This window comes from Dendroctonus ponderosae, unplaced genomic scaffold (assembly GCF_020466585.1).
Source record: "Dendroctonus ponderosae isolate FM_Combo_2020 unplaced genomic scaffold, Dpon_F_20191213v2 Dpon_F_20191213_1, whole genome shotgun sequence".
NCBI lineage: Eukaryota > Metazoa > Arthropoda > Insecta > Coleoptera > Curculionidae > Dendroctonus > Dendroctonus ponderosae.
This window is the reverse complement of record NW_026017110.1, coordinates 5862991-5876332: the sequence shown is the minus strand read 5'-3', so window position 1 is coordinate 5876332 and position 13342 is coordinate 5862991. Positions and strand designations below refer to the sequence as shown.

The 13342-nt window shown below is 36.9% G+C and overlaps 3 protein-coding genes across 7 annotated transcripts in view; 1 reads left to right on the top strand and 2 right to left on the bottom strand.

The window, feature by feature from the left end:
• The window catches only part of LOC109533454 (toxin Tbo-IT2), a 10056-nt gene extending 8774 nt beyond the window's left edge, over positions 1–1282 (bottom strand). The window contains exon 1 of one of the 2 annotated variants that reach the window (XR_002171520.2): positions 1129–1282. Coding sequence is in view for 1 of the 2 variants with exons in the window: in XM_019916206.2 (XP_019771765.1) it covers positions 1129–1204 (76 nt within the window). In the remaining variant the exon portion in view is untranslated. The remainder of the gene's footprint in view (positions 1–1128) is intronic. The other variant, XM_019916206.2, reaches the window with a different exon arrangement.
• Positions 1283–1358: 76 nt separating this feature from the next.
• LOC109545463 (nose resistant to fluoxetine protein 6) lies at positions 1359–7030 on the top strand. Of its 2 annotated transcripts, XM_048668341.1 has the most exons (14): positions 1359–1963; positions 2018–2214; positions 2273–2487; positions 2678–2751; positions 2806–2880; positions 2960–3081; positions 3131–3321; positions 3371–3506; positions 3562–3749; positions 3806–3999; positions 6262–6393; positions 6448–6590; positions 6647–6755; positions 6804–7030. In XM_048668341.1, the coding sequence occupies exons 1-14, from the start codon at positions 1684–1686 to the stop codon at positions 6848–6850; spliced, it is 2103 nt and encodes a 700-aa protein (XP_048524298.1). In that variant the 5' UTR covers positions 1359–1683; the 3' UTR covers positions 6851–7030. The 2 variants fall into 2 exon arrangements, with proteins under 2 accessions (XP_048524298.1, XP_048524295.1); XM_048668338.1 differs by having other exon boundaries at positions 1359–2214.
• On the bottom strand, positions 6942–13308 carry LOC109533447 (beta-1,4-glucuronyltransferase 1). 3 transcript variants are annotated; one of them, XM_048668345.1, is made up of 9 exons: positions 13190–13308; positions 9253–9471; positions 8958–9198; positions 8769–8900; positions 8596–8714; positions 8414–8551; positions 8100–8350; positions 7913–8038; positions 6942–7854 (listed from the first exon to the last, which is right to left on the bottom strand). In XM_048668345.1, the coding sequence occupies exons 2-9, from the start codon at positions 9422–9424 to the stop codon at positions 7642–7644; spliced, it is 1392 nt and encodes a 463-aa protein (XP_048524302.1). In that variant the 5' UTR covers positions 9425–9471; positions 13190–13308; the 3' UTR covers positions 6942–7641. The 3 variants fall into 3 exon arrangements, with proteins under 3 accessions (XP_048524302.1, XP_048524306.1, XP_048524304.1); XM_048668349.1 differs by having other exon boundaries at positions 8414–8518; XM_048668347.1 differs by lacking the exon at positions 13190–13308 and adding an exon at positions 12273–12521.
• Between the last annotated feature and the right edge of the window lie 34 nt (positions 13309–13342).

The following is a 13342-nucleotide window of genomic DNA, read 5'->3' as shown; positions in this document are numbered from 1 at the left end:
GAGACAGGCTAAATTTAGTAGGAAGATGGCTTAATAAACCTTTTTTAATTGATGATAAAGTAATGATTCATTTTTAGCCCAAATTTCGCGTAATGTTCAGTGATACTCTGTGTCAGCAATTAAGCATGATTAATTGTTCTTTTCAATATTTAAATAAGGCGTTTTCAAAAAAGGACCGAAGGAAAACGCAAAAACCATCAGAAAGTTAATAATACTCCCATTGAAGACATGTCTGCCATACTTTAGAATATTGCATTCATAACAGAAAACTCAGTGTTTTCCTTCAGTTTCAGAAATTGTTTACCTTTCACTATTTTTTAGAGGCGTTACGGACTAATTATTAAACCGGGCCATAATGAAATTGCCGTTTTCAAATTTGGACCATCAAATGTGAAAATGCAAAAAATGCAGAAAATATATTAATAATACAGTTTCATACAATATCAACACATTAAAGCTTTCCAACGGTTTTATATAATAATTTTAATGAAGCTTTTAGCATTTGAAGGTATTTATTAGCATAAATGCCATAGCAGGTTTCATTAAATAAACAATAATGTGGAATTAACAAAATGTATGTTATACCTTCAAAGAGTGTGCATTAATTTAGCAAATTTATTTTTCTTGTTTTTCACTCATCTTTCTGATACGATTAAATCGTTTCATATATTTAATAATGTATAAAACGTTTTAAATTTAACAAAACCGGCTGAATTTATTAAGTAAAAAAATTTAAAATGAGGCTAAAACATTGAAAAAAAATTTACCCCAAAATTTAGCCAAATGTTCAGTAATCGTTCAAGTCGTCAAGAAAAGTTATTCAAAATTTAAGCAAATTTAAATAATTAAGGAAAGCGCGAAAGTGATAGATTGGCTTTGTTACATTCATTAAAGAAATGTGTGTCATACTCAGCCGGATTGTGAGCAGAACATTAGTTTAAGGCCTTAATTAAGGCACGTCGATTTAATCAAGACGAGAACTCTGTTTTGCAGTCGGCGAGTCAACAAGTACCTGCTAATCGGCTAATTGGCTTCCACATTTAAAATGTTATCTGACATTCCTAAATGTTAATCCGAAGGGCGGACAGATTTTGTATTCTTACTTTTAACTCTCTCTCTAAAACTTACCATCATCGAAATATGGCACAGCAGCATGTGCCAATACGAGTACGCAAGAAGCCAGCACGAGCCAAGCGATCTTCATGTCTTCTACGGAAGACGACGGAGAGCGCACTGAACGTCGGACGAGCGTCGTGGCGTGGAGTGAAACGTCGAGCGATTGAACGACGCCCTGCGATCCACAAGGGCATGCGGTTTTCGTGCTCACGCCCACGAACATATGGAAAGTTTTGTTGCCAATTTGCGAAACTCTATTAAAGGCCAATTATTCCTATTAGCTGCTCCATGCTGCGTTATCGGCTCTCCTGCCAGTGTTGCTTTTAACATTATAATATTTTCCTATTTTATTTTGTTGCCACTTTACATCAAAAGAGAGTAACAAATACCAATATAACTTCGAGCAACTCAGTCGATCAAGAATTGCATGCAACCTATAATTTGCGGTATTCCTTATCCATACAGGGCATTAAATGTGGCCTTGTGGCATCTATAATTTGGGTTGCACTTATATAAAAGACACTGCAGCAAAGGCAGGTCCTTTTTGAGTCTTGGTGTGAAAGCAACATGAGGTTTCTTGTGAAGTTGATGATGATATTTCTGGTCGAAAGTAGCTGGGGACATTTCCAGGAAAACTTTGCTAAGAGAAGTGAAAGAGAGAACAAGATGCCGCAAGAGGTGCAGGAACGATTACGAACTCCCCCAAAGCTCAACTTGAAGCAAAGCCTGGCAATGAACCAAGTTGTGAACTTCTACACTCTAAAAGAAGCTTCCAGTGAGCTTTGTAGGAATCACTCCATGGAATTTAGTGCGGGACTGCGAAGCTTTGAGCCCTGGGCTTTGAAAAGTGGGCAAAAGCCTCAAAAACCGTTCCACCAGAAAATTGGCATATTTTTTCCAGTGTTTGATGCATCGTCCAAAATGCAGTCTGGAATCCTAGCTGGCAATTTATTCAACTTTGGAAGCTTCGATCAATGCATTGCAGTCCAAGCCGAGACCGCGTACGGTCCTTTGAAAGGCAAACATTGCACTTTAAAGCTTCGCCCAGACACGGCTTTGCTGAAGAAAATCCTCAGCTACAACAACATTTCCGAAAAGGTCCTCCAAACCTTTCCACGGTTTTTCCCAAATTAACGTTGCCTGCATGTTTCAGTAGAGATGGGATCAAGTGAAGATTTTCGTCGAAAATGCCACGCTGGATTGGTCGATTTGCGTACCCGATTCTTGTATCAGTTCCGATGTGTTGCCGCATTTTCAGATGTTAATGGAAACTTTAACGGAGGGACTAAACCTAACGGTTAATCTAAAAGAGATGAACTGTCTGATGGAGGTTTCTGCGGAAAGATTCAGCTTTTTTGAGCTGGCGGTTATGTAAGTTTGGGGAAGGTCTTGTGAAGGAACTTCTTTTTGGAATATTATTGCAAAATTCAATGGCCAAAGGGAAAAGCTGGTATTCCTTAAGCAAAACGTTGGTACAAGTAGGACAACGCGACTCGTTAACAGAAACATAAGGAAATAAGATTTAATTTCCAATTAAAAGTTTATTGAGTTTGTTTTCCAGATTTGGAATGTTGGCATATGTTGGTTTTATTGCGATATTAACAGCCATCGATCTCAATGCCCCCAGCCGCGAAAGTAAGGTTCTTCTGGTGTACAATTGAAAACTCAACCCTCAACTAAGTTTTTTAGGCAAAAGTAATCAGTTGCTGTCAATATTCTCTGCTAGTCGCAACGCGATTAAAGTATTTGCAAGGTCTGCCAAAGGTTCGTCTTAACTACAATTAACTATACAAAAAATTCCATAAAATGTTCATATTTTCCTGCTTAAAAAGCTTATTTTTAGCCCGTCCTGATTTAGATTGCGTTCATGGAATCCGCTTCATCAGTACGTGCTACGTCATTATAGGGCACCGATATCTCATGATGATGTTTTTTCCTGTAATAAACAGCCTACAGATCATAAATGTAAGTTTCCTTTTGCATTCGACGCCAATTTATTATTTTCTTTTCGTAGTGGACTAGTTATTACAGAAGCACAGCGATAACGGGAGGCACTCTTTGCGTGGACACGTTTTTTATGATCAGTGGCATGCTTGTAACTATTGGGTTCTTCGAACAGGCGTCAAAGGGGAAAGTTAATTGGTTTTTGTTTTATTTCTATCGATACATCAGAATCACACCGCCACTGGCTATAGTTATTTTGTGGTAAGCTGGAGAAAGTCGTTTTGTTGGTAAGATTGCAGCAGAATTGCAGGTATTGCACTTTGATGCACCACTTTGGCTCTGGGCCTTTGTGGAATGATATGCTGGACATAATCCAGAAACCTTGCCAGCAGTACTGGTGGGCAGCAGTTTTGCATATTCAGAACTACGTGCATCCATACCCTTTGGTCAGTTAAGTGCAAATTTCAACTCCTCTTCCTAAAGAAACTTTTGTGGTTTTAGTGCTTGACTCAAATCTGGTACCTCACATGCGATATGCAGTACTACTTCCTTTCTCCAATTATCCTCATCCCTTTTCGCAATGACCAAGTCCTTGGTTCCATCAACTTTGCTCTCCTCTTCAGCCTATCGGTTGCTGTTAACTTCTACCTGGCCTGGGCTCATAAATACAACGGAGGAGTTCCAGTAACGTGCGTCTTCGTGGTTTTCCAAAAAAAAAACGCTTTGCAAGTGAATTTTTCTGCAGAAATGAGCTGTTTGCCACAGAATATTTCCAGCACCACTACATAGCTCCGCATGTGCGATCCTCAACATACATCCTAGGATTAGGCTTTGGGATGCTAATCTACAACCAAAAAGGGAAAGAATGGAATGTTAACACTGCGTTTGTTGTAGCGGGATGGTTGGTTTGTGCGGCTACAATGTTGGCTTCAATGCTGGGTAAAGATGAACAAATTTAATAAATTTCCATTAAAACCTGCAGTTTTGGAACAAAAGAATTTTTGGTTAATTTTTCAATTGCGCTCTTCAAAACTTGAAATGTACCACCATGTAAAACAGGAATCAAAATTACTTTTCTCTTGAAAACTTTAATGAAGTTCAATCTTCTATTTATTAGATGCAAAACCGCAACAGTTTCTCTCAACTTTCAAACCAAATAAAGAAATCTTTGGAAATTATTAGGTCACATAGAAAGAGCGTCGAGGAATATTCAAAGAAAAATAAATCGATTTTTTGAAACCTTCCAAACTTGAGCTAGAAAAGGAACAGTCAAGAATTCATGCACAGCTTTAGAAAAATATTTGTAACTCCCAAACTAAGAAAAAAYATTTTTAATTTTTTTTTGGCTACATAGAAAGAGTCTCAGGACATATTGAKAAAAAAACTCGAGCCTGAAAACASTAAAAAGTTCRTACATAGTTTTGGAAAAATATTTCTACCTCCCAAATKAGAACACAAAACCAATTGGGTGGTTTAGRRSWCATAGMAAARKCATSACAGAAKRTTCTSGAAAAACATCAATTGAATGATTAAACCTGCTGATTTTTTAAACCTTCTAAACTCGAGCCAGAAAAAAAATAGCCAGGAAGTCATGCAGAGGTTTGGGAAAATTTACSAGAAAGCAAATCCTTTTGAAATTTTCGGAGCACACACACATCATACGTACTGATTTTCMRAAACCTTCCAATATTGWGCTTGAARAAAAACAGTCAAGAGTTCATGCAAAGCATCAGAAAAAAATGTTAACTTCCAACTGTGCTGCAACTTGCATAWASGTAYTRATTTTTTCAAACCTTCCAAACTCGAGCTTGAAAAAAACAGTTAAGTGATCATGCAAAGCTTTGGAAAAAATTGTAACTTTCAACATGGTCCACGAATTATTTTAATATTTTCTGTGCACATACACAACGTTTGAARAAAAACAGTCAMGAGTTCATGCAAAGCATCAGAAAAAAMWGTTRACTTCCAACCTGGTYCRCGAATMWTTTTAATATTTTCKGWGMACRTACCCAACGTCTGCCGGAATATTCRTCRAGRAAAYCAATGAAATCCATAAASGTACWGAKTTTTTMAAACCTTCCAAACTCGAGCTTGAAAAAAACAGTTAAGWGATCATGCAAAGCWTWMGAAAAAAAATTGTAACTTCCAACCTGGTCCGCGAATCTTTTTAATATTTTCGKAKCACATACCYAACGTCTCCCGGAATATTYSTCAAGAWAATCAATGAAATYCATAAACRTACAGAGTTTYTAAAACCTTCCAAACTCGAGCTTGAAAAAAWCAGTTAAGWGTTCATRCAAAGCTTCRGAAAAAAAATTGTWACTTCCAACAACCTGGTCCACGAATCCTTTTAATATTTKCTCSGCACATACACAACATTTGCCGGAATATTCATAGAGAAAATKAGTAAAATCCATAAACSTACTGAATTTTGAAAACCTTTCAAACTCGAGATTGAACAAAAACTTGATGACTCTTGGGTCTTGAAGTCATGACACTTGAGTGAGTTCCTGATTMTTGACAGTTTTTCCCAAGCTTAKGAAAAAAATTCTAACTCCTAACCCAACTAGCGAATGCTTTTAAAATTTTCGGAACACATTTATATCGTTTCAGGGAATATTCAGGATGAAAATCAATCGAATTCATAAACGTACTGATTTTTTTTAAACCTTCCGAACTCGAACCTGAAAAGAAACAGCCAAGAATTCACGCACAGCTTTAGAAATTAATTTCTAATTCGCAAACTAGACAGAGAATCCTTTTTTGATTTTTAGGACGCATATAAATAGAGTAAAGCAATATTCACAAAAAATCACTAGAATCTATGAACGTTTTTTTAAAACAGATTTTTTGAAACCTTCCAAACTCCAGTCTGATAAGCATAATCCCAAGCTCCTGAAAAGCTCGGTAAAAATATTTCTCATTTCCAAACCAAGCACACAATCACTTTGAAAGTTTTACAGTGCACATAAAGGTGAGCATTAAAAGCGAAACTTTATCATTAATTTTTAAATTTGGCCTCAGAACTATTAAAAGGTTTCTTCTATAACTTTTCGCTGCGATAATAGAACTTAAAACTCTTGCAACCAATGAAAACTGATGTTTTGATGTAAGGGTATAAACTGAAGTTGCGTATTCAACCAACAAAATCACATATTTATTTTTTGTAAACAGTTAATAATAATTATTATTATTTGCGAGGTTGTCACGTTTTCTTCGTGGAAGAACATGACTACAACAGACTTGAATCTTCAATATACTTGGCTGCAAGTCGGTCTGCTTGGACGCTTGGGATTGGCTGGATGGTCTGGGCCTGCATCAATGGATATGGAGGTTTGGATGCTTCATTCTTCCTCCAACTTATTTTATTAAGAAATTTCCGTCTAGGTCCAATCAATTTCATTTTATCACTGCATATATTCCGGGTATTTGGCAAGATCAGTTATGGGATTTACTTGCTGCATATGGGAATGCAGTACATGATAAGCGCTGCAGCCCGAACTCCGCACTATTTTTCGGACCTTGCCTCGGTAAAATGAGTTTTTTTGCCTATTTGAGATGCTAATTTTAGCGTTTTTAATCTCAGATGTACGCAGCAGTGAGCGATCTATTCATAATGGTTTTTTGTGGCTTTGCATTTACGATTTTGTTCGAATCGCCCTTGGTTCAAATGCTGTCACTGCTTGCAAGAAAAGGTAAAAGTTGCGAATAAATGTGCACTTTTGAAGAAAGTGGAGTTTCAGGAAATATGAAACGGACCGTCGAAGTGAAGCCACTGAACCGCCATTAGCGAAATATTCCTGGTTTTTAGCAAATTAGTTAGTAATATACAACGTTTTTTTGCTGATGATCGGGTGTTTGGAAAGGAAGTGGGCAAAAACTAAAATTCAAAACGGTTTTAATGTCTGGACTAAAACAGTAACTATAGCTAAGTATTACAAAAAAATAAATAAATAATTATTTACAAAAACAACGTTGATTTCAAAGTGGGAAATGCGACTCCATGATGAAACCTGAATATAGACATTCTGGACTATCTTATTTTCAAGTTCAGCAAACCAAATAAATGTACGTTTTTATCGAAAAGTTTATCAAGATATTCATATTCCATTGAGAATTATTGTCACCTAGATGTCATTGAAATGTTCTCGATAGCGCAAATTTTTCGAGAAGGGCTTTCCATGACTACGCAAAACCGTATGAGAAGAAATCAAACGTACCGAAGTTAAAGAATCACATTTCAAACAGTTCAATAAATAAATAAATAAACATGGAGTGGAAGAAGCAAGTGAAATAGATTGAGATTAATTGCAAAAGTTCCAATTTCATCGCATTTTAACGCAAGTCGACTCAATCGATGTTGGCAAAAACGACAGAAACATATTCATGCAATACTAACACACTTTTTCAACRAGCAAAAGTTTTTGCGGATRCAAAAAGCCATAGGTACAGAACMAACGGAAATGATKAAGCCCAAATGTTCATTCATGTATCCAGTTTCTAGCAGCAACATTCGWTTTTCAAGAGGTCGCATCCTCCATCGAGATYATGTATAAAAAARACCCCCGAATCTGGCAGCTTCTARCTCGGTTTCTGTTCGCCGCACTTGGGATTCTTGCTGTACTTTCGGTGGATTTTCTCCAACATTTCATTGTAAACATCTTGATTCTTCTTCACRTAGGGCACCCTCCAAGGCTCGTCTTTGCGCTTGGCGGTCTTAATTCCCGGCCAGTGGACCAAAAACGCACCATCCAGAAGCACAACTGTGTATCCATTCAGACACATTTCGTACATCTAAAGGAAAAAACATTCAGAAATCCCGAACTGTGCTTGAAAATTTGCGTGCATCTACCTGGAGCATTTTGTCTTGGAACCCTTCCCATGAAAGTTTCTCGGAGTATATTGGCTCGGTTCTGGTGCCGATGTAGATGGGTTCCCATCGGTGATATGGAATTTCGCGTTTGGTTTCCAGCAAAGGCTTCACAAATAAATATCACACTTATAACCAATCCATGGGCTTGAGGACAACGAACACTCACTTTGATTATATCTCCAGGTTCGCTTTCCTTCCACTGGTCCAGCCCTGGAAACTTCTGGCAATGTACGCAAGTGAGCTGATGGAAATACACAGCCTTGTGATCTCGCATGAGATTCACCAGCTGCCGTTTGTTACGCGGAAGATCTTCCTTACTGTCCACCTCAAAAACGGGTACCACAAATATTCGTTTTTTACAGTTGGGTGCTTCGCACTTGTAGCTTTCGGTCATGTCGATAAATCGACTCGCTAGACCTAAATTTTGAAAAGCACTGTCAATAGAACACCCTGTATGTAGTTGAACTCCTCGGAACTTACCTTTACTAGGCATCAGCTCAATGTCGGATACTAAAACGAAGTCAGTCTTGGCGGCTTCTCTGGCCGCGTTTCGACACACGTTTATTGGATACCAGTTGGTGGGATCTACAATAATGAGCGAAGCTTTCGATCTAAACTCTGGAATAATTTTATATGTGAAAAAGAAATTGTGTATCAAGTACCATGAGGTTTCGTGTCGCGGCTGCTATTGCTGTTAATCGACGTTCTAGTGAGCTCGTTAGCCTCACAAGTTTGAGGAGGCATTGGCTTGCTCAGGTAGAAACTGGGTTCTGAATCCTTCCTGAAACTCCTGGCTTTTGAAAGCATTGAGCTGCAAATCCGTCGGGCTACTTACTTAAACACCAAATGCAAGGAAAGTCTGGACATCTGAGGAATGCAGTAGCAGAAGTGCAAAATGCTTTGTAAAATATCCTTCGGGTTCCCATCTGGGATGTAGACTGCTACACTCACTGCTCCTTCCCAATATCTGTTTTTGCATCAACAGCATATTATTTTGGTCATTTTGCAGTGTTCCTCAGCTTACCTGACGATTTCGGCTAAATGCAAGACAAATTCTTTGGTCAATTGAGTGACATAAGTTACTCCTGGATCCTCATCTCCTAGTTGACTCTCAATCACATTGTATAGGATGCGAAATTCGCTGCTTTCCTTCAATTCTGGTGTTCCTGATATGTTATTCTTGGCATAAGCGAGCTGAGTCGGAAGCCCGAAGTTCATCTTGCAGTAACTCCCGCTGGCCTTTGGCTTCAAGTACTTGGAGAATTCTAAACGGTGATATTTTAAGAGGTAATAAATGAACTGCAAGATCCCTAAAGTACCTCCAGGCAGTCTTAGACGCCGAGCGCTTGGCAAGTCGACGATTTTTGCATTTCGAGCAGTTTGGACGTTGTTGAGCAGGAAAAAAAATGTGGACACCAAACAGAACATTATGACGATGAGGGACAAGTATCTAGATGTGATCATTCGAGGAATAGCCGCCATCGTGTGCATTCATTGTTAACTGGAAACTGGAAGCGGATTACGGATTCGTCCCAAAACTGTAACAACATTCAATTATTTAACGACTGAGCGATGTCGTTAATGTTTGCTCAGTGCTTAAGGTTCCAGCAATTATTTGAACAGCAAATCCCTCCGAAATGAGGCTGCTTGGGTGGCAATATGTGAGGCAATTTCCCGTTTTACCGGCTAAAAAACGTTTCGTTGGCAGTAGTATTCTTGAATTCTATTTGGGTTTTTGAACTGTGTGAGCAGCAGAAGGGGAATTGTTTCGGTTTTGCCCATTTTCAGGTAGTTTAAGGTAAGAAAAGGCAGTTGAAGAGGAAAGGGTTTTAGTGGGTCGGGGTGCGCTCCATCCCCACACTCCCCCAGGTGCCCAAACACCAATGCCTGGGGGGTCTGACAACAGATTTCCCAAACCTCTCAAAAAAAAGAAAAGGTAGTTTAAGGTAAATTCGCGAAATTTTTCAACAGGGTTTTTTGCTGTTTTTTGACCCCTAAGATCCAGGGATCCAACAACATTGTTGTTGCTGGAAATTCTATTTAATGCGGTCTAGAAGTTTAATTCTAGATACTCTATGATGTTTAAACACACTTTTAACGTTTTTTTAATCTTGTGCAAATTTGTCTTTAAGAGACGCACTGAGTTGTAGGCATTTATTTATATTTTAGAAATGTTTGTGGATTGACAGAATTTAAAGAATTTTGAAGCGGAAAATCGTGCGACTAAGCAAAGGTGAATTATGTCCTTTTTTGCATTTCACTGATGAAAAATCAGCGGTAATTTTGAAGATATTTTCTAATTTTAGTCATTTGATTTTGACGCTTCTGCGAAGATCTGTTTAGCAATAGTTTTCGCCTGATTTTAAAAGAATAAGAATTTGCCTGCTTTGCGCTTTATAGAGAAAATTTACAAGCTTTCATAATTGCCACACCAGAGTATCGACTTTCTGTTACTTTATTTTTTAATATGTACAATATTTTCTCGTTATATTTTTAATCTTTTGCGTTGGCGAGTTGAAAATGAGATTGCAGAACCATTAAATTTCCGCTTGCCATCATCAATAATTTATAAGAATTTAATTATTTTTAGATGCCTCTAATGATATTTTTCAGGCCATAAAAGTGGATTCTGCCGGGTGTTAAGTTCTGACTTCTGACGAATTTCGACCGAAAATTTCAACTTACCTTCATAATCAGGACTTTTTTAATACAAATTTTCTAGATGGATATAAACTGATATATTGAATATATTTCTTGAATATACAGGGTGATTCACAAGCATAGAGGACCTCAAAACAAATCAAGTTTCTATAGAAATTTTTTTTCTCAGGCCCATAGTTAACAAGATACAAGGGTGTTAAAGTTTCAAAAAACTGTTGGTATCTTCTCTTTAATTCCTACAGTTTATGAGATGTTCTGTTCAAATTCTTAACGTGGGCTAATGTTTAGACTTTACCCGTAGGTAAGGCGACTGGTTGTGAAAATCTACAGGGTGTTCTTTTTTCTAGAGGCATACCCCCACGAACTTTTTTATGGTGCGCCACTGACTTGGACCGAACACATTTTTACATTTCTTGGTCAATTTAAGAATTTTCTGATCTCTTGTAGTTTTTTCGTATATGTCTTTGTTTTCGAGTTATACACAAATATAAGTCCATGTAGGATTTCTCGGTGATTTTCTATGAATTTTTTTATAATTTTTTTTGTATCTTTTTGTTCATATTTTTCTGTGAAAGCTTTAAGTGCAAGTTGAAGTTAAAATAGGGATGGCTGGCGCGTTAATTTTAAAATTTGTTTTTTTATTATAAATTAATTTACAATAATTGAAGTTTATCGGCTTCTATCCAATAAAAATGCACAAACATGTAACAAATATTTCAGTTTATTATGACATTAATTTCTTTCCCAAAAAAAATTGAAGAAAAGGACGCAAAAAATTATATGAAAATGCATGGAAAATCATGCAGGAACCCTACATAGACGTATATTTGTGCATATAACTCAAAAACGAAGCCAGATACAAAAAAAACTGCAAGAGACCAGAAAACAGCAAATGTAAAAATGTATGCGGTCGAAGTCATAAGCGCACCACAAAAAAGTGCGGGGGGGTAAAAGGGGGTATGCCTCTTTAAAAAAGAACACCCTGTAGATTTTCACCTTCAGTCGCCTTACCTACGGGCCAAGGGTCTAAACATTAGCCTACGTTAAAAATTTCAGCAAAACATCTCAAAAACTGTATCTAAACATCCTGTATCTTGTTAACTATGGGTGTGAGAAAAAAAACTTAAATAGAAACTCGATTTGTTTTGAGGTCCTCTATACGCCCCGGCTCTGTGTCCATAAGGTTGTGAATCACCCTGTATATGTATATTGAGTATAAAAGATGAATTTAACACAACGAAACTAAACGACGTAAATTCGAGTTTTTCCTTCTTATAGGTAAAATTAACTGTGAATTTTTCAGATTTCATCTCGTGTGATTGTCGAGCATTCTGACGGCATTTTAAAATAAATTAGATTTTAAATAAATCGAAATGTTTCAAACTTTTCCTTTCATTCGATGATAAAAGAAAAAGTTTCTGTCTTTTTCGAGGACAATTTTAGGCATTTTTCCAAGATGTGTCTATCAATAATGATCCTGCCTAATGTCGCGTTTTAAAATAAGTAGCAGCTTTAAATCCAGCCCGGTAAACCTTTAAAGCTCCCAACACGCCCCCATTACTGATCAACATAATCCAGTTGTTTTCCAAGTAAATTCTCGAGTTAAATTGGGAAAATTAACTGTTATACAGTGGGTTTAAACGTCCAGAACGTGAAGCACCAAGTGCAAGATAAATACCTGGCAATTATAATATAAATGAGTCGAAAAATGCTGAGATTTTATTCACATCGTACAGTTTTCCACCACTTTTTTCCGCAGCATGTTTGCTAACCACTGTTTATATTGAGGGCTTCGATTTTCCTGCAACAACAGCGCCACCGCCGAGGAAAACTGCCAAAACAAGTGGCGGAAAATCGCAAATATTTAAACCATGAAATTCGATATTTTCAATCGCTTGCCTGAATGTTTAGGTAATAGTTGGCCAATAAATTTGCACAAATCAAGATTTTTCTTTGAATATACCTAATTCACTTTTACAGCATTGTCGGCTTTGAAATTCTCCTAAACCGTAAATTTGGGCATAAAGTTAATCCGATAAGATCTGATGGTTTATTTGCTCTGCGCTTTTGCAATTTAAATTGACACCTACAAAGTTTTCTTGATAAATTGTCGATATTAAAGCGCCAAGGTTGAGGAATAAAATGAAGAAATAAAAACACGCCAGCTTCATTTTGTAGAAACACTCAAATCCGGTGTTTTTCAAACCGGCGAAATGCAAATCATTTATTAGGCCCAGATAAAGGCATTTAATTAAAAATGTTTGCATATTTTAAGCCAAATGTTTATCAATGGCAAATACTCTGGCCATTGTTTGGAAAAATTGTAATTAGTAATTCTAGGCAATAAAAGAAATGGATATTCAAAAAAAATTATTATTGAACTAACATTTTATTGAATTTAATCAATTGAAAAATCAAAAAAAAAGTTAAGAAGGTTGATTTATTTTATTTTGAATTAACAGCCAGTTGTTCTTTATGCAATTTTTCCGGGTGAAAAATTTAAAGTTTAAACAAAAGGCCATTTGAGTTGAAAATTGCACTAAGTAAAGCTGGAATCATTCACATAACTTTTCGGAATAAATATTAAACTCTTACCTAGAGCTTTTCAAACTGGAAATCTTGAGAAAAAAGGTAAATTCGAGCACCACAATTCGAAAGTTGAACGAAAGCAAGTACAAACTCCGAACAGCCAGTTAACACAATATTTCACCCACTACAGTTTACATTTTTATACAATCAGCATCCAGC

Coding starts and splice junctions, on each gene's coding strand:
- LOC109545463 (XM_048668338.1), top strand. CDS start 1,684: ATGAGGTTTCTTGTGAAGTTGATGATGATATTTCTGGTCGAAAGTAGC. Junction 2,215..2,272: donor ACAACAACATTTCCGAAAAG/GTCCTCCAAACC, acceptor ATGTTTCAGTAG/AGATGGGATCAAGTGAAGAT. Junction 3,322..3,370: donor CTGGCTATAGTTATTTTGTG/GTAAGCTGGAGA, acceptor GCAGAATTGCAG/GTATTGCACTTTGATGCACC.